The 27,688-nt window shown below is 53.8% G+C and overlaps 12 protein-coding genes across 12 annotated transcripts; 5 read left to right on the forward strand and 7 right to left on the reverse strand.

Moving 5' to 3' along the window:
• Positions 1–224: 224 nt before the first annotated feature.
• IAQ61_008071 (uncharacterized protein) lies at positions 225–2,448 on the reverse strand (the record flags this gene model as incomplete). The annotated part of the gene is made up of 6 exons (XM_003840415.2): positions 1,942–2,448; positions 1,824–1,879; positions 1,407–1,763; positions 1,159–1,339; positions 526–1,094; positions 225–392 (listed from the first exon to the last, which is right to left on the reverse strand). The coding sequence occupies exons 1-6, from the start codon at positions 2,168–2,170 to the stop codon at positions 225–227; spliced, it is 1,560 nt and encodes a 519-aa protein (XP_003840463.2). The 5' UTR covers positions 2,171–2,448.
• An 831-nt stretch (positions 2,449–3,279) lies between these two features.
• Positions 3,280–5,130, reverse strand: VEL1 (velum formation- protein; the record flags this gene model as incomplete). The annotated part of the gene is made up of 1 exon (XM_003840414.2): positions 3,280–5,130. The coding sequence occupies one exon, from the start codon at positions 5,128–5,130 to the stop codon at positions 3,280–3,282; it is 1,851 nt and encodes a 616-aa protein (XP_003840462.1).
• A 1,542-nt stretch (positions 5,131–6,672) lies between these two features.
• IAQ61_008073 (uncharacterized protein) lies at positions 6,673–7,017 on the forward strand (the record flags this gene model as incomplete). Its single annotated transcript, XM_003840413.2, has 1 exon — positions 6,673–7,017. One exon carries the CDS (start codon positions 6,673–6,675, stop codon positions 7,015–7,017), a length of 345 nt encoding a protein of 114 aa, XP_003840461.2.
• A 2,705-nt stretch (positions 7,018–9,722) lies between these two features.
• IAQ61_008074 (uncharacterized protein) lies at positions 9,723–9,944 on the forward strand (the record flags this gene model as incomplete). The annotated part of the gene is made up of 1 exon (XM_066097834.1): positions 9,723–9,944. The coding sequence occupies one exon, from the start codon at positions 9,723–9,725 to the stop codon at positions 9,942–9,944; it is 222 nt and encodes a 73-aa protein (XP_065952331.1).
• A 111-nt stretch (positions 9,945–10,055) lies between these two features.
• Positions 10,056–11,000, reverse strand: IAQ61_008075 (uncharacterized protein; the record flags this gene model as incomplete). The annotated part of the gene is made up of 1 exon (XM_003840411.2): positions 10,056–11,000. The coding sequence occupies one exon, from the start codon at positions 10,998–11,000 to the stop codon at positions 10,056–10,058; it is 945 nt and encodes a 314-aa protein (XP_003840459.2).
• A 1,636-nt stretch (positions 11,001–12,636) lies between these two features.
• Positions 12,637–13,830, reverse strand: IAQ61_008076 (uncharacterized protein). The gene is made up of 2 exons (XM_003840410.2): positions 13,238–13,830; positions 12,637–13,155 (listed from the first exon to the last, which is right to left on the reverse strand). The coding sequence occupies exons 1-2, from the start codon at positions 13,637–13,639 to the stop codon at positions 12,868–12,870; spliced, it is 690 nt and encodes a 229-aa protein (XP_003840458.2). The 5' UTR covers positions 13,640–13,830; the 3' UTR covers positions 12,637–12,867.
• A 1,625-nt stretch (positions 13,831–15,455) lies between these two features.
• Positions 15,456–20,872, reverse strand: IAQ61_008077 (uncharacterized protein; the record flags this gene model as incomplete). Its single annotated transcript, XM_003840409.2, has 2 exons — positions 15,456–16,346; positions 16,406–20,872. The coding sequence occupies 2 exons, from the start codon at positions 20,870–20,872 to the stop codon at positions 15,456–15,458; spliced, it is 5,358 nt and encodes a 1,785-aa protein (XP_003840457.2).
• A 1,789-nt stretch (positions 20,873–22,661) lies between these two features.
• Positions 22,662–23,257, forward strand: IAQ61_008078 (uncharacterized protein; the record flags this gene model as incomplete). Its single annotated transcript, XM_003840408.2, has 2 exons — positions 22,662–22,685; positions 22,769–23,257. 2 exons carry the CDS (start codon positions 22,662–22,664, stop codon positions 23,255–23,257), a joined length of 513 nt encoding a protein of 170 aa, XP_003840456.2.
• An 83-nt stretch (positions 23,258–23,340) lies between these two features.
• Positions 23,341–23,616, forward strand: IAQ61_008079 (uncharacterized protein; the record flags this gene model as incomplete). Its single annotated transcript, XM_003840407.1, has 2 exons — positions 23,341–23,537; positions 23,592–23,616. The coding sequence occupies 2 exons, from the start codon at positions 23,341–23,343 to the stop codon at positions 23,614–23,616; spliced, it is 222 nt and encodes a 73-aa protein (XP_003840455.1).
• A 588-nt stretch (positions 23,617–24,204) lies between these two features.
• On the forward strand, positions 24,205–24,429 carry IAQ61_008080 (uncharacterized protein; the record flags this gene model as incomplete). The annotated part of the gene is made up of 1 exon (XM_003840406.1): positions 24,205–24,429. The coding sequence occupies one exon, from the start codon at positions 24,205–24,207 to the stop codon at positions 24,427–24,429; it is 225 nt and encodes a 74-aa protein (XP_003840454.1).
• An 85-nt stretch (positions 24,430–24,514) lies between these two features.
• Positions 24,515–25,995, reverse strand: IAQ61_008081 (uncharacterized protein; the record flags this gene model as incomplete). Its single annotated transcript, XM_066097835.1, has 4 exons — positions 24,515–24,640; positions 24,702–25,461; positions 25,593–25,768; positions 25,825–25,995. The coding sequence occupies 4 exons, from the start codon at positions 25,993–25,995 to the stop codon at positions 24,515–24,517; spliced, it is 1,233 nt and encodes a 410-aa protein (XP_065952332.1).
• Positions 25,996–26,458: 463 nt separating this feature from the next.
• Positions 26,459–27,323, reverse strand: IAQ61_008082 (uncharacterized protein; the record flags this gene model as incomplete). The annotated part of the gene is made up of 2 exons (XM_003840404.2): positions 26,459–26,876; positions 26,920–27,323. Coding segments are annotated over 2 exons (822 nt in total), but the record flags the coding sequence as incomplete, so codon positions are not given.
• Positions 27,324–27,688: the final 365 nt, after the last annotated feature.

Below are 27,688 nucleotides of genomic sequence, written 5' to 3' on the forward strand. Positions count from 1 at the left end.
ATCTCCACGTCCACTGGCTGTACACGCCCAGATAGATAACAGACAGCCGCCTTGAAACCGCGAGGAAACCATTTTTTGAACTTGTACGTCCTTGGTCATGTACAATGAGTTTACTAGATATATGCACACATTCACCCTTCTAGAGCTTCTAGAGCTTCTAGCTTCTAGCTTACAAGTTGCGAGAAACGGAGAAAAAAAGGGGAAAAAAGGGCAAGGGAGGAGGTTCAAGTAGAGCCGGAGAGAGTAGCGTTTGGCTCGGGCTGGGTGGATTGGTGTGCGTTGGCTGGTTCGCCGGTGGAGGAGGGTTTGGTTGCCGATTTTTGGAAGGATTGGGTGAAGTCGGCGATGATGTCGTCAATGTGCTCGATTCCGACGGAGATGCGGATGAGGTCCTGATTGAGGGGGGTTTGGGTTAGTATTGTCATTGTCATGTGATATAATATAGCATACAACACCGCTGCGACAAGGCGAGAGTGACTGGCCACCGGGGCAGAAAAAAAAAGCGACAAGGTAGACAAGACATACCTCTGTAACCCCCGAAGTCGCCTTCTCCTCATCACTCAACTGCTCGTGCGTCGTGGTCCAGGGATGAATGGCCAACGTCTTTGCGTCTCCCACATTGGCCAGATTGGAAACCAGCTTCAGGTTGTCCACCACCTGGCTTCCCGCCTTCCAGCCACCCTTGACCCCAAACGACAAGACGCCGCCAAACCCCCTCGTCAGATACTTCTTCGCCAGCCCGTGGGAGGGATGGCTCGCGAGACCCGGGTACGAGACCCAGCTCACGTTTTCATTGCTCTCCAGCCACTTGGCCAAGGTCAGCGCGTTGGAGGCGTGGCGCTCGGCACGCAGGGACAGCGTCTCGATGCCGATGAGGAGTTGCTGGGCCCCAAACGGGCTCAGGACGGCGCCGAGGTCGCGCTGGATTTCTAGGCGGGCGCGAACGGCGAATGTGAGGGGGCCAAAGGATTCCCAAAACTTGAGACCGTGGTAGCCGTCCGAGGGCTCCACCATTTGCGGGAACCGTTTGGCATTCTTGCCCCAGTCGAATTTCCCGCTGTCGATGACTACGCCTCCGAGAGTTGTGCCGTGGCCTGCAGGTGGGTTAGCGACCGGGTTCGACAATCGGTTCATGCATGCGGGTTATTAATAAAGTACCTCCGATCCACTTTGTAGCAGAGTGGACGACAAGGTCCGCGCCATGATCAATCGGCCGAACAAAGTATCCACCGGCGCCAAATGTGTTGTCGACAATGACTGGAACACCAGCATCATGTGCAATCGCTACAATCTTCTCAAAGTCGGGAACGTTGTATCTTGGGTTCCCGATGCTCTCAATCTATGCTTGCTGTTAGCCATCTCCTGTGCCATGGGAAAATAAAAATAAAAATCCGACAAAGACTCACGTAGACAGCCTTGGTGTTCTCATCGATTGCCTTTTTAAACTCCTCGGCATCGTCTCCATGGACAAACTTTGTTTTTATTCCTAGCCTGGGGAGGAAAACTTTGAATTGGTTGTACGTGCCTCCGTACAGGTTCGTCGTCGAGATGATGTTGTCTCCAGCATGCGCGAGCGTAGCAATAGCCACGAATTGCGCAGCCTGGCCGGATGAGGTGGCCAACGCAGCGACACCGCCTTCTAGAGCCGCCATGCGCTTCTCGAACACATCGACTGTGGGGTTTGCCAGACGAGTGTAGATGTTGCCAGCTTCTTTGAGGCCGAAGAGGCGCGCGCCGTGGGCCGAGTCATTGAAGACGTAGGACTGAAATTGTCAGTCGGAAGGGCATTGGAGTCTATGCGCGTGGAAGCCATTGGGACATACTGTGGTCGCGTAGATGGGGACGGCGCGAGAGTTGGTAGCAGAATCCGGGACATGGCCTTTTGAATTGATCCTTGTCAGCTGCACATGCCTGGTAGTCTTTTTGTGGAAGCCAGCTCACCTGCATGCAATTGCAGCGTCTCAAAGTTCTTGGACAATTCCTCGGCCATGGTGTCTGCTCGGGTCAATGGCAAGGCAAGAGGGAGATGGTTTGGAGATGAGGCAGAGGCAGGCAGTGTGTGTGGCAGCGCACTCGGAAGATGGAGGTATCGGCAAAGAAGCTGAGGAGTAACAAAGAAGAGGGGGAAGTAGGTCTGAGGTATTATTCTGCCAGAAAGTAATCGCGTCATGTGCCTCTTTCCCCCCCCACGCGTGGGTGCGGATCACTCCCTACCTACAAACTCTCTGCTGGTCGTTACCAATGCTTCGCACCGGTTCCTCCAATGCCATAGCTACGGATGCTTGGGACAACTAGCGTAAGCCGCGGCCCTGAGCCCAAGACCGTAATCAGTAGCCATTGTACTCGTGGAAAGCGCTGAACGAGTCTGCTGCTGAGTCAAAGAAATCTGTCATACTTGCGCTTTTCGGTGCACACAGTACATGGGGGAGGGGGATGGAGGGGCGCTGGGCAACGATGGCGTGCTTGAGGTTGTGGAGGGGTAGCCACGAAGCTATCCTCGCCTCCACGACAGCCAATTTGGGACTAGCGGATTGCGGAATGCCGTGGATCTAACCCCTTCCCGGTCTCCAGCACACGCGGCCTCGCACTATACACGTCAAAACAACTCCAGGACGACCAGAGTAAGCACCGCATTGCCGTTCAAATTTGTCTGCCATCCTACGCTACGATCTAAGCAACAAGATGCCTCCCCTTGTCATTGTAACCGCAGGAAATCCACGGCCTGATCTGGCAATCATCCGTGTCATTCGTTATCCAAAACACACACACACACACACTCTCTCTCTCTCTCTCTCTCACACACACACTCTCTCTCACTCTCACATACATACTACACCATTCGAACCAACAAAATTAATACTGCCAATGAAATAGGCCGTGAGGCAACTGCACGGACCTCGAGTAGATCCGCACATGGGCTAAAAGAATCAACATGGTAATCGAGGCCGAGAAACTTTTTTGCGTGACTCGGAAGGGAGCGTAGAGATGGGCAACAAACATGGAAAATGGATACGGGGACAAGAAACGCAAGACAAATAGGAGATGGTGGTGGTGGTGGTGGTGGTGATGTTCGTCGTCATGCTTGGATGGGGGTATAAATAACGTCTCGGGGTCGACATTACATATTCAGCATTCGTGACAGTCCGATTGCAAACATCCACGAAAAGGAGCGCAATCAAAATCAAGGGCCGATTACTCCAGGCGAGCCAAGCCGACTATTCCCAAACCCGTGTGCGCGATAGTGTGATGCTAGCTATACAAACAGTCAGCATCATCGCTTCAGACGGCGACTTCGGGTACATGACGTTGTCGCTGGGTGCCGTCAGCTCGGCGGTAGCTCATAGCAGCCCGATCCATTGGTTCTTCCATGTCCGGTGAGTCGCAACTGTCATAGCTGTAGCCTTGGCCGGAAGGTTGAGGTCGAGCGCCTTGCGTCAGACGTTGATTCACGTGCTGCGTGTCAAAGGTACTGGAAAACGAGCGCTTTTGCCCGGTAGAGGCAGACATGGGCGGTAGGCCTGGAGGCATGTATTTGGGCATTCCGTAGTTTTGACTTGATCCATCCGAGTTGACCGATATGCTAGCCGACATGAGGCTAGGCGGCGAGTGGTACGAGGGTGAGACGGGTTCCAGCTTCTCGCTGCCAATCGGGGGCTGCAGCGTTCTCAGATTAGGCAAGGCGTGGCCGTTGGTGTTGTGCAGGTTGCTGGCAGAATGTGCTTGTGGGGAAGTCTGTATAGGCTGGACAGGCTGTGGCCGGTTGTACTGATCCATGGCGTTGTACGGCGGAATCATCTGGTTGGGGCCGGGGTACTGCTGTGACGGTTGGGAGAGGGAAGAGCGACGATAATCTGGGGCATGGCTATAATCATGAACTGACTCGGATTGCCGAGGCGCTTGATCATAGTGAGAGTGCTGATAGGATTGGTGACTGTAGGGCTGGTTCATTTGCATTGGCTGCTGACTCTGGTAGGAGCTGTACTGCTGCTGATGCTGTTGAACCTGTTGTTGCGGGTGCTGTTGCTGGTGCTGCTGTTGTTGATGTTGTTGTTGCTGTTGCTGTTGCTGCTGCTGCTGTTGCTGTTGCTGCTGCTGGTGAGAGTACGAAACTGGAATCTGAGGCGGCTGCATTACAGGGGCGGAGGGCACAGCCGGGTATTGATTCTGATACTGGTGGTTGTTGGATGCGTAAGAGGGCATCTGATGATAAGCAGTATTCTGGGGCGGCGGCATCTGCTGATAATGATTCTGAGACGGGTAGGACTGGGCCATGTCGTCCACGCTTGGTCTACGAGCAGGAACCAAGGAGCTGTTACTAGCGTTTGAAACGGAGCGGGGTCGATCATCCATCGGGACATTGGGTGGCTGGCCATAGTTGTCGGGTGTCGCAGTGCGTCTAGCTTGGTCGTAGCCTCCGCCTTCCTCGTCGTACTCGCCCCAGTCTTTGGATGACTTGTTCTCGCGGCGCCTCATCCTCACGTCACGACGGATGCGAACACGGCAGCCCTGCTCGGCGACCATGCGACTCAGAGAAGTGCTCTCGGAGAGTCCAGGGAACTTCTTGGCGGAGAAGACGGTAAAGGGAGCCGATTTGACTTCAGCGCGGTGGGTGACGAAGTGGTTGCCGTCGAAGATGACGTCCGGGTCCTCTGGATCCAAGTCTTTGACCTCGCTGAGGTTCTCAAAGAGCGCGAAGCTCAGCCTGTACTTTCCCTCGTGGCGAACCGACAGGTCTGGGAAGATGAAGTATCCGGCAGGCGTGGGTCGGTCCAGGTAGGCCATACCAGCCACAGGCGTGCCGGTTAGAACGGGAAAGCTGGGCGTGGCAGGCGGCGCACGGCCCTGTGCCATGTTGCGGGCATTCTCCAGACTCGCATGCAGGAAGAAGTTTGCATTGTAGGCAAAGGTGATGTCCTGTTCATTCTCAAAGACGCGAAGCTCTACAATCGGCGGAGGATCGACAGGGCGCCGGTCAGCACTTGACTTGGCACCGCTGCCACAGGCGCGAGCGCGCTCCGGCTGCTGAATGACGTGCAGACTGTAGCGAATCTGCCTGCCATCCTTGGTGGTGCGCAGATAGGTGCTTTTGGTCTCGTTGCTCACCACGAGGGTGCCGTTGGAAGAAGCCATTGGTAGGCTTAGGGTTGGTGGTGGTGGTGGTGGTGGCGGCCTGGCCCAGTCAGCACCATGAAGTGGAGACGATAAGCGTCTCGATGGGCTGGCTGCTCTCGAGTCTGGACCGGTGAGAGAGCGGGAGGATGGGAGAGGCAGACTCACAGATGGACGGATAGATGGCAGCAGTGGATGGATGGACAGGCAAGAGGCGAGGCCAAAATAAAGTCCCACTACCGGGACGAATACCAATGTGCTGTGCTGCGTTAGCCCAGGCGATTCATGTGATTGCGATGGATGTGGTGCGCAAAGCCTATGCGGGCGCGTGTCGGGGGAACCGTCGGCGCGGCTGGCTGGCGAGGAACCCAATGCCACGCAGCCGGCACCGTGACATGACAGCCAGAGGTGGGAAGAAGAAAAGAACTCACCGATGATGTGCAAAACTCAATCAAGGCCACTGGCAATGCGACTGGTGGGGATGGAGTGATAGCGATGGGTGCGGCGTGGTGATGGGAATGGTGGTGTTGTGCGAGGGGTTCGCAGAAGAGGAAGAGGAAGGAAGAGGAAGAGGTCGATGGCTGGTGTGCTGCGCGATGTGGGTGTTGTGCTGCTTGTCGGTGCGAAACGCGTCTCCTTTGAAGGCCGAGGCGAGTTGGGGAGGGCCTGGAGTTTCGAGGATGGACTGCGAATACTGAATAGAAGAACGACTGAGTTGCCGTCTTTGAGAAAGGATGGATGACTGCAGCCGGTCTCTCCCTCTCTCTCTCTCTCTCTCTCTCTCTCTCTCTCTCTCTCTCTCTCTTGCTCTCTTGCTCTCTCGCTTTCTCTCACGCACACACACACACACTCTCTCTCTCTCTCTCTCTCTCGTGTTGAGTGAGGTCGAGGTGAAGTGTAGAAGTGGAGGAAAGCTAGACGAGCCAGGCAGGTAGGTGGTGGTAGTAGGCAGAGGGGGAGTAAGATATGGGAGATGAGCGCTGTTGGGGCGGGAGTCGGGGCCTTGCTGCTGCTGGGGGGGGCTGCTGCCAGAGGCCATCTCTTTGCCTGGCAGTTTTAGTCTACCGGGGAGGATCCCTCTTTGTCGACGGCTGGCGGCTAAGCTCAAGGTAGGGTTGTGGGCTGGGTACGCAAATCTGGGGGGCCAATCATCCAATCGCATTCCCGGCTAGTGGACGGACAGGCTGTGGACAGGCGGCTGTGGACAGGCTATGGGTAGGCTATGGGCTGCACCACTCCACACCGCACTACATCACAGCATCCTCTCCCACTGTCCAGTCTGCCCATCGCTTTTTGCTGCGCGATCCAAGGCGCATGCAGTCACGGGGAATGCACCGGAGTCTGGGGCAGAGAGAGGAGGGCATGGTAGGGGAGGGGAAGGGGAACCATGTCGCTGGACGGCATGTATCTCTTGATCTTTCCCCTCTCCTCTCCTCTCCTCTCCTCTCCTCTCCTCTCCTTATCTCATAGCCTCTGCCATGATCAAGTCGTTTGATTGCATGGATGGCAGTGCAGCAGTGTCGGTGGATTGAACGTACCACAGCAGGCTACTTTGCAATCAACATGGCACTGCACTCTACTCTCTACGCTTTCCTCACTGGCAGTCTGGCACCGGCTCTCGTTATGGCTCTGGCTCTGGCTCTGGCTCTGGCTCTGGCTCTGGCTCTGGCTCTGGCTCTGGCTCTGGCTCTGGCTCTGGCTCTGGCTCTGGCTCTGGCTCTGACTCTGGCTCTGGCTCTGGCTCTGGCTCTGGCACCCTGTCCGTCCGAGATTGTGGGCAGACAGGGCCTGACTCGCACCGCCGTCTTTTTTGCGGATAGCACAGGCGGGGCAGGGCGGGAATCAGGAAAAGAGAATGGCATGGGGGCTGCGAGAGTTTACGCTAACCACTCGGCCCACCACCGATGAGACGGACGGTCCTTGCTCCACCCCATCCGTTTCTGCTGGCTCCTTCGTGGACAGATACACCATCACCAAGTACCTACCCTGTCGAGCAGCTACTTTGTCCTCGCTTCGCTGGGCTGTGCTGTATCCTATCATGGCAGATTCACACACTCCACCGTGACCCCCCAGCACCACGGTGGGACGAGTGCAGACTTGCTGCAATGCCAGGGGGGTTCTCCATCTGCCTTGTCCGTACCCAAGTTGTAACCATGCTCCGTGGCGCTCTACCTGCCGTGCGACAGGACAGGCAGGATAGGAGAGCACAAGACTGCGAAAATGGCCTGATCATGGCCACCCGCACCACACGCTCTCTCTCTGTCTGTGTCTGTCTCTCTCTCTCTCTCTCTCCAACTACACACACATTGTCATTCCCCCCCTTGGATGGGGAGCACCCGATCTCTCCTCCCATGGCGAATCCCTCCCATGTGTACGATGGTAAGCGTTTGATGGAGGCTTGCCCCATGCACAATCCCAAATCTACCCAGATCCACCTCATCTGACCCCATGAACGGTGCTTATTCATGCGCCGCAACTCAAAACGCTCACCATGACCCGGCCCTGGAAGCCAATGGCCAACGAGGCGGTTCCCAGCCGTGCACGCACTGGGCAAGCGCTGGCCCAGCTCTGTAGCTCTGGACTCTCTCTCTGCTCTCTCTCTCTCTCTCTCTGCTCTCTCTCTCTCTCTCTGCTCTCTCTCTCTCTCTCTGCTCTCTCTCTCTCTCTCTGCTCTCTCTCTCTCTCTCTGCTCTCTCTCTCTCTCTCTGCTCTCTCTCTCTCTCTCTGCTCTCTCTCTCTCTCTCTGCTCTCTCTCTCTCTCTCTGATCTCTCTCTCTCTCTCTGATCTCTCTCTCTCTCTCAGCTCTCTCTCTCTCTCTGCTCTCTCTCTCTCTGCTCTCTCTCTCTGCTCTCTCTCTCTGCTCTCTCTCTCTCTGTCTCTCTCTCTCTCTGCTCTCTCTCTCTCTGCTCTCTCTCTCTCTCTGCTCTCTCTCTCTCTCTCTCTGCTCTCTCTCTCTGCTCTCTCTCTCTCTCTGCTCTCTCTCTCTCTCTCTCTGCTCTCTCTCTCTCTCTCTGCTCTCTCTCTCTCTCTCTGCTCTCTCTCTCTCTCTCTGCTCTCTCTCTCTCTCTCTGCTCTCTCTCTCTCTCTCTGCTCTCTCTCTCTCTCTCTGCTCTCTCTCTCTCTCTCTGCTCTCTCTCTCTCTGCCTTCTCTCTCTCTGCTCTCTCTCTCTCTGCTCTCTCTCTCTCTGCTCTCTCTCTCTCTCTGCCTCTCTCTCTCTCTGCTCTCTTCTCTCTCTCTCTCTCTCTGCCTTCTCTCTCTCTGCTCTCTCTCTCTCTCTGCCTTCTCTGCTCTCTCTCTGCCTCTCTCTCTCTGCTCTCTCTCTCCTGCTCTCTCTCTCTGCTCTCTCTCTCTCTCTCTCTCTCTCTCTCTCTCTCTGCTCTCTCTCTCTCTCTGCTCTCTCTCTCTCTCTCTCTCTCTCTCTGCTCTCTCTCTCTCTCTCTCTCTCTCTCTGCTCTCTCTCTCTCTGCTCTCTCTCTCTCTGCTCTCTCTCTCTCTCTCTCTCTCTCTCTCTCTGCTCTCTCTCTCTCTCTCTCTCTCTCTGCTCTCTCTCTCTCTCTCTGCTCTCTCTCTCTCTCTGGCCGGCCGAGGTGAACAGTGGCTGGGACGGTAAAACCCTGCTGCCCAACTGCTGGATGCGCCAAGGCCCCCATCGCATTCCCGCCCTTCCCTCTTTCCCACCTTGCATCCACGCTGCCCCATTGGCTCGCTTGACAGTCGACTCTTCTCCTCGGAAGCATGCTGCCCACCTCTGGTCTGATCTACCTAGGCACTCAGAGTAGTACACATACAGTACAGTACTCTACTACATCCCTAGTAGTAGCACAGGATACGGTACGGTAGCCATGTATCATGCATCACATCACCTAGGCAAGACCAGCTCGCACTCTAGTCTCAGCCCATCAGCCTCCTTCCTCTCCCAGTAGCCCCAGCTCAACGTGGGCCGGCAGAAACAAGTCCTGTACGTACTGCCAGCCCATACGAGCCACTCGTTTCACCCTTCCCGCATCCCTCCTCCCTCCTCCCTCATCCCTATACCACCCGGCCAAAACGCCCACTGCGCCCACACTCGGTCACCCGGCCAGAGGCTGTGACATGGAACGTGCAGGCTCGCAGAAAAGAAGCAGCACGGCAAGAAAACAAAAATCAGTACAGTCTTTTGGAATCCCCGTGAACCATGCACGCCCTGTCATGTCGCGAGACCCCGCGCCATCGTCCTGACATGGGCCCTACTATACATACCAGGTGCAGTTATCTACCCATGCGCTCGGGTAGTTTGAGTATCATGTGACTTGCCACTGCTACAGCCTGCCTATTCTGATGACACAAGACAAGTAACGTGATCCTCAAACTAGCCGAGAGAACCAGCAAATTCATGCGTATCTGATGTTTTGGCTCGGTAGAAATCCTGCACGGGCTGCATCATCACACTACACCAACGTGCAAACCTCGACATCCACAAACTGTCTTGCAGCTCGATCATCATTATTTTCAGTCTAGCGCATACATAACTTGCCCAACCCACATCCATCCCATCTCCAAAGACGCAACCATCAGGGAGCAGCCGCAAACCCTTTACTTCGGATCCGGGGTGAGACGATACATCAGCGTCCCATGTCCAAAAACATCGAACCCGCCCGAATTCGGGCCAAAGTCACCTCCGCCGCCTTCCAATCCCTTCTCCTCATTCACATAGTCGCGGTAAGCCTTGGTCCAGGATGCATTCTGGCCCCGAAGCTCCTCGTAGTGGGAGTAAATGGCTTCGAAGCCGGGACGACGGACGAAGCGCTGTTTGTCCGAGACGACGGGCTGGGGGCCCTGGTAGCTCTGGAATAGCTGGTAGGGCACTGTGTGATTGGTGTTGTATTTTGCTGCGTACTCGGCACTGCGGGTGGGTGTTAGTGAGATGCCAATCTTTTTCTTTCGTCCTCTTGCTGGAACAATCGCCTACCCATTCAGAATCTGACTACCGTAGAACCCATACGTATCCACGCCCTGGCTCCGGCCTTGCTGGCCGATTACGCCAAGGAGTGCGAAGTTGAGAGTTGCGTGACCTTGGTCTCTTCCGGCTTCTTGTCCCTGCATCAATATCTTCCCCGACCCTTCCTCGGTGAAGTTTGCAATGGAGAAGAATGGCAGTGCGCCATATGCGACTTTGCCGTCCACCGGCCCATCCCGGAAGTAATTTACCGCAAAATCGAACATGGTTCTATTGTCGTTGAAGATGCCAATGGCCATGAGCGACGCAATATTGCACTGATACCAATTGGCGTAGTAATGGGCCGGAATGCCATTGTGATTGTCCAGAAAATCCCGATTGTGAGCCGCGAAGATGTCGTTGAGCATCGCACCAAACTTTAGCTGATCTGACCGAGCCCAGCCGGAATAGGTACGAAGGAGCTCTGCGGCGTTGGCGAATTGGTAGCCATATAGGCCTACGGCTAGGAAGCGATCCGAGTTGCCCCTGATTGTCGTGAGAGTCGCAGACCACGCATTCAGGATCTTGACTGCCGCATCTGCAAACTTGACGTCGTCGGTAACGAGCCATCGTATGGCCAACATGTACGCCCCATGCGCATTGCGGTAGGCATTCGGGTAGTTTTGCGGGAGACCACGGTCGACGGGGTCGATGCCGCGTGTGAGAGTGGCAACTGCAATGGGAGGACGAGTTGGCTGAGCGAACGGCAAGGTCTCAAGGTGTTGGAAGGCTTTGAGCCATGGCTGTTCCTTATTCTTGACATGGTTCTTGATGCGTGCTATATCCTCGGCAGTATGCAAGGCTCCAGGGTGCACAAATGCCGTGTCTCTCTGTGTCTTTGCCGGTGCGAAATGGTTGCTTGCCTCGGCCAGGAACGACAGGCTGCCGAGTAGGAGCAGAGCTGAGATCTGCATTGTGGTACAAACTACACGATGTTAGAATAGAGTTCTGGGTATCGAGCAGCACTAAAACATGTTCTGTTTCACTGACCGTGATGCTTACCAAATAAGATGGCAAGCCTTGTTGACGGGGAAGGAAGTCGGGAGTATGACTTGGGATGCCTGCCTTCTCCTCGACATGGCTTTCTTTTATACACTTGATTACTATCTTCTTGCTGCCCAATTATAACACCTTCTTGACGTTGATATTACTTGCCCCAGACCAGGAACATACTCCACACTTCACGTTTCGGGAAATCTCTGTACCCAGATCCACTCTGCGCCCGCTCATCTGGTTATTTCTTTCTTGCAAACGGCCGACAGCTCCAAGGTATGGGTTCGAGACCCTTCAACGCACCGTTTTGCATCCTTGCTAGGTCCCGTATATTATACCGAACTTGACCGGACCAATGCTGTATACACAGTAAAATTTCCTCTCCGTCTTGAAACACCAACGGGCCGCTTCTTCAGTACGATCCGGCCCCCAGCCAGGATGCAAATCGGTGTGCAAACCTTCTGGACATGAAGTTTTGCTATCGAATAGACAGTATCCACTCCTTCACAATTCATGTTATTCCTGGCACTCACATTACCAATCCACACGGCGAAGCCCGTAGTTAGTGTCGGCGCCTTGGGAAATATTACTTCCATGCCACTATACCCAACCACAACCCACTATAACGCCATCGACATCCCAGCGAGCCACTGAAAACCCCAATTCAGCCGCACAACTGTCCGTATACGTCTCTCCCCCCCTCTCCAAAAAAAATCCACACAGCAGTACAAATCCCATGAATCTTACAATGACGCAGCTCAGGCAATTATCAGCCCACCAGCCCAACTGAAGCGGAGAAAATCCAGACCCCATACCTACGCCTACGCCAAGAAGTGCAGGACTTTCTTCAACCCCGCTTTGAATCCTTTGTACGGCGTTATCCACGTATTCTCGCTCTCTTTATATCCCACTGCTTTTCGTGTCTGCGCTCCTGCTCCTTGCACTGCCGAATGAAGTGAAGTGTTGACGAGTACTCTTGATCCTTCTCGTCCTCGACCTACCATACCTAGTTTGGCCGCTCTTTGAAAAGGAGATGCAAGGACTGCAACTTGGTTATACATTCCCATGATAAGTATACTATAATTTGCATTCACATATACATACCCAACCACCCCTCCTACCTCCCCCACAAAGCAAAAACCAAAATCCCATCGCACATACCTCCTCCCTCCCGACCTTTTTTTTTGTTTTTTTTTGCACAAAATCCATCTACCTGGTGTACAAGTGCGTAGTTCCCATAAGAAGCCCAACATGATCAACAAACCCACCAGGATCCTACACCCGCGCTAGCAACTTAGTGCCCGCTTCCCCTGCACCCCTGCGGACGGAGATTAAAAGCCACCCTCGCCAAGTTCGCATGGAGCTTAGCACACGCCACTTGACACTTTAGCAATCTTATCGTTGTCTAGGCGAAACATAATGGGGGGGGGTGAGGTTGAGGCTAGACTTTTGGCTGCGGGCTGGTGGCTGGTGGCTGGTGGCTGGTGGTGGGGAGGTATGAGGGGCGCGGAGTAACTATGTCATATGTTTGTGTGCAAGGTGGTGGAAGTGTGATGGGCTTGACTTGTCTTGCACAGCAGACTACTACTGCAGGTCCGGTGCTACAATACACGGCGTGGAATCCGAGGAGTAGGTAGCAGCACAGCACACATGTATCAGGCTATCAGCATACGCGGCATGTAAAGTCCAGCCGAAAGTACCCCCATCTTCATCGGCGCACGCATGCACAACCAAGAAACCCCCATGAGCTATCTCGGCTTCCCCATGGAAGCACACCCGGTTGCGCACTCAAACCTCCAACGCCTTCACCCTCTTCCCAAGCAAGGGTACCTGTTGCCCACTCTCAAGTTCCACACGCGGGCCTGGGATCACGCTGCTGCTGTCCTCTCGCTTCGGCAGATCGCCAATCTTGTCCCACATCAACAGCAACTGGATGTGTCCTGGCGTGATGCCCAATTGTTGGGAACCCCAGTGGAACTGCCATAGCGAGAGCTGCTCCGCAGGCGCAGGAACGCGCTTGGCGTCGTAGAAGCATGCGATGTCTCCGAAGCAGAGGAAGACGTATGGGAGGCCGGTCTACGATTGCGTTGTGAGTGAGAGGTGCGCTACCGAAGAACAAGGAGAGCAAGGGGCAGATGTGGCAGAGCCAAGGACGTACGATAGTGTAGAGTTCGTCGTAAATACTAGTCTTGTAATCCTTTCCACAGTTCCATGCGTAGTCCATCTGGCCGTACAGACTGTCGCCGTTGTTTTCCTGCCTGTCGTCTTCAAAGGTGCAGTTGCCCTCCGAGGTCGAGAGGGTATATGGATACTCTGCTAGCCGCGCAAACACACCACAGCTCTCTTCGGAAACATCCTTGACGAACTTGCCACTTGCGTCCATGCATCCTACCTTCAGGTCTGGTGTTGCTGTTTGCCAGTCGCTGGAGTTGAGGACATGAATGTGGCCGATACCGGTGAAGTCTTCTTGTTTGACGCCGGCATGTGAGGGGACGACCAGAGACAAAAGCAGGTGGACAAACACTACAGATTTCTGCATATTGGCGTTCCCGGCGCTCATAACCAGTATCGATAGTGAAGCTGATCTTGGTTGCTGCGAGGGAGCCGAGTCAGGTCGGTCTTTTTATATCGGTCTCAGTCCGAGTACCGACGCAAATGTCGCAATGCGGATGAGTCGGCGACACAAAGCTGTCAACTCAAATCACGCCTGCCGTTGCATACAACAAAGGCAATCTTGTTTTTCCGCTCTCGCTCCCTTGATCATGTGCGCCTCTCAACACACTTTCATCTGCACGCTATGGCAAGGCAGATTGAAATGGAGCATCCACACACCAACAGACGCCCCAGTTTCGGATCCCCTCTCTTGCGCACGGGCACCCCGTTCGCTTCCAGGTGATCTGCATGATGCTCGCAGAACAATAATGGGCTTTCAGTTGGAGAGACTGGAGCGAGTCGTTGCGTAGCCCTAGAAAAAGGACCTTGTGCTTAATACCGACCGTTGTTGCTTAATGCAAGGGAGTGGGCGCGATACTGATATGGTGATTGTCTTCTGGTCCAGACCCGGGGAGATGTGATTGAGCTTGGTGGTTGTACAAGGCGTACAGATGGGCAAGCCACGTGCAGCCACACGGGCAGTCGGACGAATGGGCGAGGGAGAACACAGGGCGGGATATGACAAGGAGGACGCGTTACCGTCGTCGTCTTTTGATGATTTAGCCAGAGTCCGAGTCGGAGTCGTAATGTCGCACACAGTATATCAGCTGTCGGTCAGCAGTAGCTACTAATTCTAGTCAAGAGGATGGACATGGCAAGCTTTAGCATCCAGCTGTGCTAGAAACCGTTAGTGTGCCGCCTGATACTGCCTTTCTGGCTAATGGTGAATGTGTATCCAATATCTGCTCGTTAGCTATGTCGACAACCTAAGGCTCATATTTCTGTTGCTCGACATGAGCGTAAGCATATCTAACTAATCTAAGACTCCCACATCCGTCTTTAGCTAGACGGCTTCGCGTCGATATTTCCATAGTCATACAAGAGCACCTAAGCATAAGCGTGCCAGCGAACCAACTTCAAGCATCGTCATAGAAACACATACAGACACACACACACATCCACCATCCTTCATTTCTCTCTCTATCCCTAATGGTGATAGAACCACACTGGGTCTGTGTACGAGCTGAGCATTGTGCGCATTACATTCGGTGTGTTAAACGCATGAATCTAGTATACTCATGGGATAAGCCATGGCCCATTCTTACGTGGCCCCCGTTCATCTACCCCTTCCAAACCTACCCCTCTCAAACACTCACCCAACCTACAATAAGAACGTAGTAAAAAGTACCTCCCAGGAACAACAAGAACAACAACAAGAATGATAATAATAAATATAACGATTGGGTATCCAAATCCAACTACCAACTACCAACTACCAACTAATCTCACTGCTACTTCGTCGCCAACACATCAAAAACAGCAGCGACAGCAAACAAAACAAACAAAGAAGCGAGAGAAAACAACGTCGTATGTGTAAGTTTACGGCATACCACTGCTTTCTCCGTCTCCCTTTCCCCTATTTCACACTTTCTCTTTGACAAACACCAACCAGCCAGACCCCTCCCCCAAGCCCCTATGCCTATGCCTGTGCCTATGCTGATGCCGATGCCGATGCCGATGCCCAAAACCATACCAATGCCAATCCCCTCAGCCCCCCAAACCCTAATCTGACACACGCAATCCCGATTTCATTGACAAACAGCCTATCTTGCATCTTTCCCTCTCTCCTTCTGTGTGTGTGCGTGGTGCGTGTCTCTCTCTCTCCCAGGTCCGCGATTGGCAACATCACACTTTACTCATTACCCTTTATTAGGCGCGACGATTCATCCCTCATCTGGCGGCGGCGTGGGCAATTCCCTTCCTTTTTGCTCTGGACTGGGCGGATGGACGATTGTAACTGGAGTCCCGGGGTTTGCATCGTCTTCCGTTTGTTTGCCTTCATCTTGCGCATCAGCAGCAGCAGCACTGACTCCCCCTTCCTCAGCCCCATCCTTGGCTTCATCACCAGTACCATCCCCTCCTCCTTCCTCCACAATCGCACTCGGACTCATCAAACCCCCATCCTCTGTCTTTGCACTACTCCCCGCCCCCTGTCTTCGATTTCTCCGTCGCTGCCGCTCCGAATCCGCATTCTCGCGTCTCCGCCGCACACTCAACGACCCATCTTTATTCAGCGTGGCCCCAGTGCCACTCTGCAACCCTTCGAGCATCGCAGCCGCACGGTCCGCAATATCCGTCTCGGCCGCCGATGAGGAGCCTGTGGGCGCTGTCATCGCACCGCCAGCTCCACTAGCGCTCGCATCCGACTCTGCGGCTTCCGAGGAGCCAGGGGACAAGATACCTTTGCCTTTGCCTGCTGCGCCTTCCCCACCTGCTTCGGCTGAACCTCCACTTGCCGCACTGCCCCCTTGGTCGTCGACGTTGATTCCGAGTTCCGGGATCTTTTGCCCAGAGGCGACGCGGACTTGGTGCTTGTCCTTGAGACGGGCGCGACGGCGACGGTCGCGTTGATCCCGTGCTTCGGGTTTCGCGGCCCGTAATTTCTGAAGCAAGTCGTCCATTGCGCCCGTCGACGCCGGGGATTTGGGCGCGTCCGAGTCGGAGAGGGCGGTCGGGGAAAGAGGATTGAGGTTTTGCTGGGATGCTTTGCGGCGCATGGAGATTTCGTTGCGGCGGTGTTGCTCCTCGAGCGCCGTGTTCTTTTCGCGGGATTTCTAGACATGGGAGTAAACAAAACACAATTCTCGAACAAGGTATTCAGGGGACAACAAACCTTCCACTCTTGAACAAAATTCGCCAGTTTGGCAAAGAAATCCCGTCTTGCGCTTTCGTCAGTCGGATCTTCTCCGTAGAAGGCCATGATGTCATCATAGCTCTTCTGCATATCTTCCAAATAGACCTGCATCTGCTCCGCTCTGCGTCTTGCCTCTTTCATGCTCCTCTGCACGATAATGCTGACCTTATCCTCGGGATGGAATTTGGTGGGGTCGGAAAGGTTACCAGCGTCAAGGGACATTTGGACATTCTTGATGTTGTCAATGTACCTCTTTGCGTCCTGTATCAGAAGCTCAACGTTGATCTTCTGGGCAGTGACGACGCCACTGATTTCCTCGGTAAACCCTTCCCAGCCAGAGTACTGGTTGCGCACGATGCGTTCGACGATATCGGCAAATGTGGATTCGTTCTTGTCGTCCTTTAGCATACCGAGGCGGCCAAGAGTGGAGAGCTTGAAGCCGCTAGCTTGCTTGTTGGCATCGTTCATGAAGTTACCAATGTCAAGGATGAGGCCCAGCACACTGATCAGACTGGATGAATCTCGCAGGCTCTCGGACACGCGCGAGACTTCAAGTAGCTTGGCAGATATCTCGTCGTATTCGGCTTCGTATGTGCGGGTAAGCGCAAGTGCCCTCATCCTGCTCTTCCAGTATGAATGCAGTTCGTATGCAGTGTATAGATATATTTGATCCTCTCGCGTAAGCTCCGATGGATCTTGCTCACGCTTACTCTCGCTAGCATTAGGTCCAGTCCAGTCCTTGGAGTATGGTGCCATGAGTTTTGCAGTGTTGTCTGGGATATCGCAGAAGTCACTTTTCTGCAAGAATTCCATGACCACCAGGTCATCAAGAATCTTGGAATCGCAATGAATAATCATCTGCACCACTTCCTCAACCGAATAAGATGAGAACTTGGCCATGCTGATCTGGAAGTTGTGCATGAGATCACGCGAGATGATCTGTTTCTTTTCGTCTTTCTTGCCCGACTTCTTGCCAATTGCCTTGATTTCCTTGGCCATGAACAGCTTCTCAATCTCCTCAAGGACACCCTTCTTGGAGAGCTCTTGGTACTTCTCTTCCTTCTCTTCAGCGGTCATACCACGAGTACCCCATACGGTCGAAGAAGGAGAGTCGACCTTGTCCCAATGAAGGGCCTTGAGCTTCTTCTTGGGTCTCGGTCCAGATAGTGCAGCAGATGTGGCGCCAAACCCGGGTGCTTTTGGTAAGAAACCTGGTCCTCGCTTGCCGCCTGGCATCATCGGTGGAGGGGGAGGGGGAGGGGGAGGCATACTTCCGTCGCCTGGTATAGGCGGTGGCATTCCAGGCGGCCCAAAGCCGAGCTTGCCTGGAGGCGGTGGTGGAGGTGGAGGTGGAATATTAGCATTAGATCCGGGCATAGGCGGGGGAGGCGGTATATCAGCTGGAAACCCAAGGGCACCAGGAGGTGGAGGCGGTGGAGGAGGGATGGCAGGCGTCTTGGGAGCATCCGAGTCGAGGCTTGGGTGTGAGGGTCCTGTGGTGATACCATCACCTGTATCTTCTGCTTCAGAATCATCGTATCGCTTAACATGTGATGTAATCTCTCCCAGCAACGCATTTTGTGTGGACGAGCTAAGCTTGGGCTTGTGCATGGTAATCAGTCGGGGCTTCTCAATGACAATATCATCGTCGTCTTCGAGCGCATCCGACATGATCTCGTCTTCGCCAACCTGACCAGGCAGGCTGGGAAGAGGCTTTCGGCGTGGTACTCCACTCTTGGCTCGTACCGAACCAAACGCGTTCGGCTCGAGACTACCAAAGCTTTGTTCTTGTAGACCACCCATGTCCCCTTCCATCTTTTCTCTGAGCTCTCTGAGCTTCTCACTTGGCTGCAACATCAGTGTTTTTCCCTCGAGAGTGGCTTGCGTCCTTGCTCTTTGCAGCTGGATTTCGAGTCTGTTCATCAGACGCTCGCGATCCATGATGCCCTGCATTTGAGCAGGGTCTGTGGTACCAAGGCCTTCCTTTCCAGACTTCTTCGCGGCCGATGCTGCAACGTCTTGGGCATCTCTAAGCATCAAGTACAGTTCACGCGTTTCCAGCTCGTTTCTTTGCAGCTCTTGCGCTCGAAGTCGCTGTACCTCAGCAAGTTCAGCCTTCATCTGCTCCACTTGCCTTCCGCGGAGTTCGATGATACGCTCTTGCTCGGCGAGCTGTTTCTGCAACTTGGAGACCAAGCCATCTGCACCCAGCTCGAGCTGCGCTTTCAGCTCATCTCGCTCTGCAATGGCCGAGTCGGCGATTTGACGAGCTTCAATCGCTTCATCTCGAACTTGGCGAGCTTCAGAGTCGGTATACAGTTTGTCTAGCAAAGATTGTACGGTAAAGTTTAAACTTTGCTTGAGATCCATGTCTGGCAGTCGGCGGTCCATAGCCACGTAGCTCAGCATCTGGTCCACCAACTGGAACATTCTCAATCGATCCTCGCCTTCGGTATCCCGCATGAGCAGCAGATGTTGCATGGCCGACACAAAGTAGTCTTGCGTTCGACTGCCACTGATTTTGCTCATGATGGCATCTGCAATTTGGGTAGGGTCATTGAGATCCTTGGTCTCTCCTTCCACACTGTCAATCATGGAGCTGTTTTCCCTCTCGAGGAAATCCTCATAATCAATGGCTTCGTTGGCCATGTACCGTTCAATCTGCTTGTCAATGACATCGTACTGGAAGCCCTCCATCTTGCTGAAGATGCGCTTGATGCCACATGCTGTGAATTGGGCTCGAATGTGCATCCGGAGCTGGAGATCGCGCTCCGGGGCGTCCACAATCATATTGATGAGGAAGAGCGTCGCGATGGCATATTCCATGAGAAGGTTCTCCACGCCGATGCCACCACTCCGTACTTCATCTGATGCGCCGACCAAGGAACCCATCTTGCCGCGGCCATCTGTCGTCACCTCGACGACCCGCATCCAAGCATCGAATCGACTGCTCTCGCCATACTGCGTCTTGAGGTTATCCAGGGCTTGTAGCACCTTTTCGTGACCCTTTCCATCACCCCAATGGCACAAGAAGGTCAAGACATCAGAGACCAGTTTCCTAGTGTTGAGCCGATTCGAGATGAGGGAGCCACACAGCGCCTGGATGATGGAAGGGTGGTTCAGCGCATTATCGGCTCCATATTTGTTATTCATCAAAGCTTTCAGACACTTGATGATTTCGTATTCTCTGTCGACATCGTTTTCAGCCTTTTGCGCGATGACGCTGGGCGGGGGAGCCGGCCCTGTACCCTTTCTGCGATTGATCTTGGCCAGCACATTGGTCAGGGCAATCTGACCCTGCGCTTCTATGAAGCCCCGAACCCAGGCAATCGGCTGCGTGCGCAGACTGATCTCGAGACTCGACATTTGTTTTATGGTGATGGAGTTGTCCATGACCTTTTTGACATACCACTCGGGCGATCCCTCCTCTTCAGCCCTCATAAGGATGTCTGGATTCTGGACACCGCCATAGGTCATGCGTTGCGTTTGGCGTTTCTTCTCCTCGTGCTTGTATTCGGCCAGTTTGTCCTGGTAGACTAGCGTCCACTTCTTATCGATCTTGTAGGCTTCCATCTGCCGCCGTGCCTGCTCAGGTAAGCTCTTCCAACCTCGCTTCACCATGAGGCTCATAAACTCCTTTTCTACGATATGATCTGGTGGTCTTTGTATACTGAGCGTATTTGGATTCTGTCCAAAAGAGGCGGTCGACGAGGACGGTGAATTGTTGTAGTGCATAATGCGGTGCGAGTCGCGCGGGGTGGAAGCGGCGGTGGGAAGGAGACTCCCAGGGTCAAGGGCCAGGGAGGAAAAGGTGGATTGAGAGGAGGGATTCTGGGGGTAGAAGGCATTGCTTGACCGTGATTTGGAGTCGTTGGAGTAGACGCTGGCCTGGCCGGACGAGGGACGGGCATTGTCAAAAGGGTCAGAGCCAGCATAGTACGAGTAGTTGCCATTCCTGCTGCTTTCGCGAGCACCCCACTGCTGCATGGACACGCCGCGGTCGCCAGGCTGGCTCGAGGCAATGGTGGTGGTGCCTGCGGAATGCGGTGGTGGGCGCGGGGGCCCGGGGTTGCTGTAGCCATTTTGGGACATTGGGGAGGCGGTAAAGACGGGGTACTGGTGAAAGTCTCCGCCGCCCTTGTTGAGGTGATGTGGCAGCGGTTCGTGGGAGCGGGCGGTCTGGTCGGGCGGAGGGTCAATCGACGACACGGGGCCAGCGCGCGCGAAGATGCCCTCGGCAGTCATGGACACGGGCCGCTCTAGCGATGCGGCGCTGATGGAGTGGCGGTGCGAGTGACGCGAAGACTGACTGCCATAGGAGCTGCCTGGGGGGCTATCGGTCGAGGAGATGGTCTGGCGCGGATCGCTGCTGGACGTCTTGTCTTTGTCCTTGTGACGGCGCCCGAAGAATTTGCCGGCAGAGGATTGGCGACCCTTGCCCTCCATCCGATTCAGGAGGCTCTCAAGCCAATGCCTGTGCGAGTGCGAGTGCCTGTGCTGCCACCAGTAGAGCGCGCCGCCCGAATGTGTCCTCCAGGCTCCTTAGGCCTTCTCCCTCGGGGTCCGTGTGCTGTCTATCCACGATGTAGGGCGCGGTGCAGTGCGATGCGGTGAAGCACAATAGTGGGATTTGCGGGCGACTGGTGTGGCGTGCAATGCTGAAACGAGTGCGTGGGGGGGGAGGGGGGAGGGGGGAGGGGGCGATTGACAGACGTCGACGGTGCTGAGGAAATTCCCTTGGGCTTATTGGGGGGTGGATAGAGGGAGGGGGGAGGGGGGTCGGATGCTGGGCACGATGGGCGAATGCGGGCTGCATGTGAGTCGCGGGTAGTAACCGAGTACTAGCTGGCGGCTCTGTGCTACAGTGTGTTCACTAATTACAGCTGCCCTGCCGTTATGTGTGTGTGGTATGTGTGTGACTGTTTATGTGCATACAATGGGTATATGTGTGCGCGTCGAGGTTGTCCAAGTGCCAGTGCCGTGCGACTTTGTGCCTGCGGCTGGGCTTCCCCCGACTTGTGTTTGGACGTGCGTGAACGGGCGGCCATGGCAAGTGTTATTCGTCCGGGTCGCAATAAGAAAAGTGTCCTGGTTATAAGCCTTACCTTACCTAAATTAGTTAATATCCTGCAGCTAGTAAATTAGTACTATAGGGGATGCCACTAGATAGCCTGCGACTAGTATTAATAGTATTAATATATAGTATTAGTAGTATTACTATAGTAAAGGAAAAGGATTAACTTACTATAACTTAGTATATTTATAATACTACTAGTATAGGGCTCTATAATAACCTTATACTCTATAAAGCCTTAAAGGACACCTAAGAGTTATCTAAGTTAGTTAGTAATATAGATTAAGTAAGTAATATTTCTATAAGATAAAAAGTATAATAATTAGGTGTATTTTAATAGATTTTAGTTAATATAGGATATTAGGTTATAGCTATTACCTAGTTACTATAGGTAAAAACTCTATAATAACATATAACTAGGTATAGATAACCTAATATCTACTAATACTATATACTAATACTATTAATACTAGTCGCGGGCTATCTAGCAGTATCCCCTGCAGTGCTAATTTACTAGCTGCAGGATGTTAACTAATTTAGGTAAGGTAAGGCTTATAACCAGGACACTTTTCTTATTGCAACCCGGACGAATAACGTTTCCCGGGCGGCCATGCCATATCCGTCCTCCACTTTGGGAGGCGCACCCGCTGCTCCCTGAGACGTGCAAGCTGCAAGAGAGCGCTGACTGGCCCGTGACTGTGTGGCGCAGGCCCATGGAGCACGCGTCGTTTCCCCCCCCAGTGCCCCGTTACGACGTCCGTAAGTGTTCTCTATCTCTCTCTCCCCTTTTCTTTCCCATTCTGACAGGACGGACTTCAGGGCACACAGGATAACATCTGGCTGCGGTGTAGTGGGCTGCAAGTTAGCTATAGAGTGCCGTAGCCACAGAGCAAGAGAAGAGGAGGTCAGCCACGAAGACGACTACAACGACGCCACAACGCCACAACGCCACACGTCCTCCCCAATAGAGTACAGTCTACTACGTACCGTACCAGTCGACCCCCCCCATCTGCTGCTCTTCGCGTGTCGGCCTCGCAGCAGCGGGTACAGGGCCCCCGGTCTTGCCTCAGCCTGCAACAGACAAAACGACGCCATCCCCCTCCCCTACATCAGTCAGTCGCCCAGGACCCGTCACCACCGTGGACACATGTCCTCGCAGCCATGGCGGCCTCCCAATTCTTCAAGGTGAGCAGTGGTGCATAGCTAAATGTTCACCACTATGATTGTCATCCCCTGCTTGGCCATACTAACCATCCTATGACTGACAGACCATCTTCATCCCCCTCTTCCTCGCCGCCATTCTCTATGTCCTCCTAGCCTTCCTCATCCTCCCCTTTGTGCGCCGCCACCGCAGTCGCTACAGCCAGTACCTCCCCATGCCAGCCGGTGTTGCCGACTTTCCAGCCTCATGGCGGACGAACCTCTCGGATGCCCTCTACGGCCTATTTGCCCCTGGTGTCTGGACGAGAAGCCGCACAGTCGTTCATGGCAGCAGTCTCAATGAGGATGAATTATTTGACGACGAAGAGGGCGAGGACATGGTCGGCTTTGATCCCATTGACGAGCGGAGGCGCGAGGCGCTGGAGCAACGAAGGAGCATCATGGAGGAAGAGCGAAGATTGGGCAGAGAGCTGGAGCAGGGCTTCAAAGACGACAGTGACGAAGAGACAGACGACGAGAGAAGACGGTCGTTGTCGAGGAGCGCCTTCCCTAGCAGCGCTTCTGGGGAGAACGCTTTCCCTAACAACATCGAATAGATTTCTGTCAATAAATCTCGATGCCTGCCACCCTCTGCTCTGCACCCCTCTCCTCTGCACAGTCGCTGTGCCGACTCTTCACAATGGACGTGTCCACCCTGCGAGACCTACCAGCTCAAGTGGCAGCAGTTGTTCAGCCCTCACCTGCAGCCGGCGATTCACTTCAGGCACTCGCATCTGCATTCCTCCTCCAGCTTGAGACCGACAAGCCTGCCCCTGTCTTCGTTAGAACCTCTTCAGTGATGTTGATGAGATTCGCTATCATATGCACGACGTACAAGTATGCTTCCTGGCTTTGTATCCTTTTGTTATATTTGCTAATGCTAAATCTTAGGTCTATTTCCTTCCTAACTTGCTAGAGCTTCTGGTTACTGGAACACCACCCTCGGTACAGAACTTCCTTAGGACATCTCTTCTTCTACAAAACGGATATGGTCTATACGTGCTGGTCCTGATGAAATGGGTTCAGAATGCATTCACTGGAGACTTCCCCTGGGATTACCGACTGCATCTTGGGAGTGGAACCTAAAAAGCAACTGGCATTATCTCAAGATTTCATGACTACGATCGCGACGAGAAGTATGCTACGAATGTGGCAGACGCCATAAATTTTGGGTGGATGATTGCACAAAGATGCATCATTGCCTGGGCACCCCAAGTTGAAGAAGCTCGACATTTTCAGTTACGGGCGCTCTTTCTCACTCTAGAAGCAACTCTCGGTCATGCATTTGCATTCCATGACCATGACCAGATAAAGTGCATGGAAAAGTCTTTCTGGAATCCTGCAATCCTCGACTACCAAGGGCTCTGTGCAGGAATTGCCATCCGAGGGATCTACACAATCCAGGGTATCGACAGAGGAAGAGGTAAGAGTGGAGATAGATGCTATCCAAAAGAGGGCAAAGATACAGAAAAAGAAATATCTACAACAGCCAGAAGTCGAGGCGATGCGGGCAGCAGGGCAAAGGGAACGGAGAAAGCTTGCTGGAGTTGTGGAGAGACAACGTGTGCAGAACAGGGTGTATGGTGCGAAGCGGAGGAAGAATCCGGAATACAAGGCGAAGACGGCCGCGTACCAAAAGGCGTATGCGCAGACTCCAAGAGCCAAGGCAAGTCAGGCCAGAAGGAACGAGGAGTATCTGGAGAAGCGCAAAGCCGAAGCGATGGTGTAGAATGATGTAGAGGCATCGACCATGATCACTGTTCACGCGCTACAATGTTGAAAGGGAAGCAGATTCATTAAATTTACATCGCTTATTACTTTCTCTGCCCGTATGATTTTGTCGCGTAATCACCTTTGTATACGATGAGGTCCTGGGGCCTGTAATTTTCGCGGCCAGAGAAGTACTCGTCGAGAATAGCCTTGGTGCCGTCGGCGTAACGCTGGGAAACATCAGTTAGCAAAAATGCACACACACATAGGCGAGCGATGGGGCCATCTTACCTTCTGAGCATCGATGGAGCTGCCGGACATGTGGGGAACCATGGCGTTGCCGCCGCCCCATGGGTTCTGTGCGTAGCGGAGTGGGTGGTCCTTGGGAGCGGGCTGGGGGAACCAGACATCACCACCGTATCCGCGGAGGTGACCGCTCTTGAGCGCCTCGGCAACATCCTCCTTGACGACAATGGCGCCACGGGCCGTGTTGACGAGCCATGAGCCCTTCTTCATCTTGGAGATGAGCTCCTTGTTGAACATGCCGCGGGTCTTCTCGTGCAGCGGGCAGTTGATGGTGACAACATCACACTGTGCGAGCATCTCCTCGAGGTTCTCGACCCGGCGGCAGCCAATCTCCTTCTCCGTTTCGGCGCTAAGAGGCTGGTAGTCGTAGTAGAGAAGCTCCTTGCAGTCAAAGGCCCTGAGACGGCGGAGCACACGCTCACCGATACGGCCGACGGCAACGGTACCGACAACCTTGCCCTCGAGGTCGTACTCGTTCTTGGCACACTCTGCGACATTCCAGTCGCCCCTTGCGATTTGCTCGTGGGAAGGGACAAAGTTGCGGACAAGGACGAGCATGGTCATGACGACGTGCTCAGCGACGGAGACGACATTAGAGCCAGTGACCTCGGCGACGGTGATACCGCCGTTGGTGGTGTTGGCGGCATTGAGGTCGACGTGGTCGGATCCGATACCAGCAGTAACAGCAAGCTTAAGCTTCTTTGCCTTGGCAAGACGCTCTGCCGTCAGGTAACCAGGGTGGAAACTGTTCATCGCATCTGGTCAGTCCACGTGCTTTCAGATGATGCCCGCGTTGCATTAGCGCGTCAAGGGCACGACGCGTGGGGGTAGTGGGGCTCTTCTTTTAGCGCGAATGCGGGGTAATTTTCGACATACGGTGTTGTAATGATGACCTCTGCATCAACAAGGTGCTTGTCGAACTCTGAGCCCTCACCCTCCTTGTCCGATGTGGTGACCAGCTCGTGGCCTTGGTCCTCAATCCACTTGCGGAGACCAAGCTCGTTCTCTGTGGTTCCGAGAAGACGGGGCTCCTGCTGGGCGTGCACACCACCCTGGACTTGGGTGTCAGTGGCGCCAATGGTAGATTGGCAATGGTAATCCAACTTACATCGTACAGTACGAGCAAAACTTTTCCCTGTTGTGAGGCAGACGCCGTTAGCGTTCTGAAGGCATTGGGTTGACGAAGTGAAGAAGTCAATCGCGGTCCGGCGCGGGCACTGGCGCTGAGGAGGGACGAGGCAGGGCGCGCGAAGCGCGAAGCAGAGCGGAGAAATACCATTTTGGATTATTGTGCTGTGAAAGACAAATTGAGGCTGCGTAGAGGTATATATAACAGGACTCGGACTTGTGGTACCTGGGGTACGTATTCCTGATGCCAAACGTCAGCCTCTCAATCCTGGTTCATGCGGATGCGGAGGTGGAAGATGAGGGGTTAACGGGACCACATACCTATTACGGGTCGGAGCGACTCAGAAATGCTTGCTTCGAAGCTCTGGGAGTTTGAGCTGCACGGGAGCGTGTTCTTGTTGGAATGAGAGTTTATTCCAAGGCCTCTCCAAGGTTTATATAGACCACTAGTACCCACCCAACGGCCTCCCGAAATGCCTTGAACTTGTAATTCTTTGGCTCCTTGGGCGTACCACGAGGTCAGCCTTCTCCCCACTTGGTGATGCAAAATTTCCCACAACCAGTAGTTTCTGCCGTCTGCGCTTATGACGGTCGTGTTTAGAATTACCTCGCATCTAAGCTGGTGCGGGGTTACGTCCAATGGCGCCAACGCCTCCGACTATGAGCCAGGGGAGCTCTACAGCCTCCTGGCCCGTCCAATACATAGTGCGCCTCGCCGGTAGAGCCGTAGCGTAGTCTGTGGGCTCCTTCGCCGCCAGAGTAGTCAGCCTCGAGCCAATGGGGTGGCTATGATAAATGCCGCTGCTACAATCGCAGTAAATCGAGATGGGCTCAAATCCATCCCTTGTAGCAACGGGTAACTGAGCTAAACAATCCACACCGAGGACGCTCCGAACAGCTGCTTTGGTTATTACAGATGCCCAAACAGATTGAATGATTAGTGCATAACGGGAGGCTCGAGAGGCCGCTCCGGAAGGCCGAGAGCAGTCCGGTGAATGTTGCTCTCTCGTAGACTCTATCCACTGATATAGCCTAATCGCAATCGATAGAAGTTGTAACTCAAGTTGGAAAGTACAATTTCAGACGAGGCGCGGCCGAGAGATTGACAACATCATGGCACGGTGGCATGCCACAGTAGGTAGAGCTTAGGAGCAATTGTGGGGTCACACTCCAGCGTTCCAGGTGCTTGGCCATCATAGTCAAGTTACTCGCGGCAGCCTCCTGAGGATGTGGAGGGGCAGCGGCCAAAGTTCGCCAGGGCTGCGGATGCGAGCAGTCGCCGCTGAAATTCGGGTCTGGCACGGTGGAAGCGTGATTATATCGCGGAGATGGACGGCTATGACTCGGTAGATGAGGAGATTTGACGGATCTAAGAAAAATATCTCGGCTCTCACTCGGATCAAGGCCTTGTTGTCGGCGCCGAATCGCAACGCACCAGACTGATGTTCGGGGCTGACGGACTTTTTGAAGGAGTTTGAACCTGGCGAAATCATGCATCCTTTCTCCCGATACAGCATCGTTCGTTGCAGCAGAGACCAGCCGGATTTAACGCATGATAATTTGTGCCTAAAGAACAGGCGTGCCGCAAATATTTACCCATTACCTATGCAATCTTCTGCTTGCTGTTCAACCGGCAGCTTCGCTTCTCCTACAATTGATACCAAGTCTGGTTGTTGATGTCCTGAATAATGGAAAGCTGCGCAAGATAGACTGTGTGACTATACTCAATCTTTTCTTACGTTCACAAGAGCTTCACAGAGGCCCTCTACAAGGTGATGACACATCCTGATCCATTGTGAACGCTGTGGGTCAAGAGCTGCGTACCTATCGGTAACGATGAAAGA

This window comes from Plenodomus lingam (genome assembly GCF_022343315.1).
Source record: "Plenodomus lingam strain CAN1 chromosome Unknown contig_3, whole genome shotgun sequence".
Taxonomy (NCBI): Eukaryota; Fungi; Ascomycota; class Dothideomycetes; order Pleosporales; family Leptosphaeriaceae; genus Plenodomus; species Plenodomus lingam.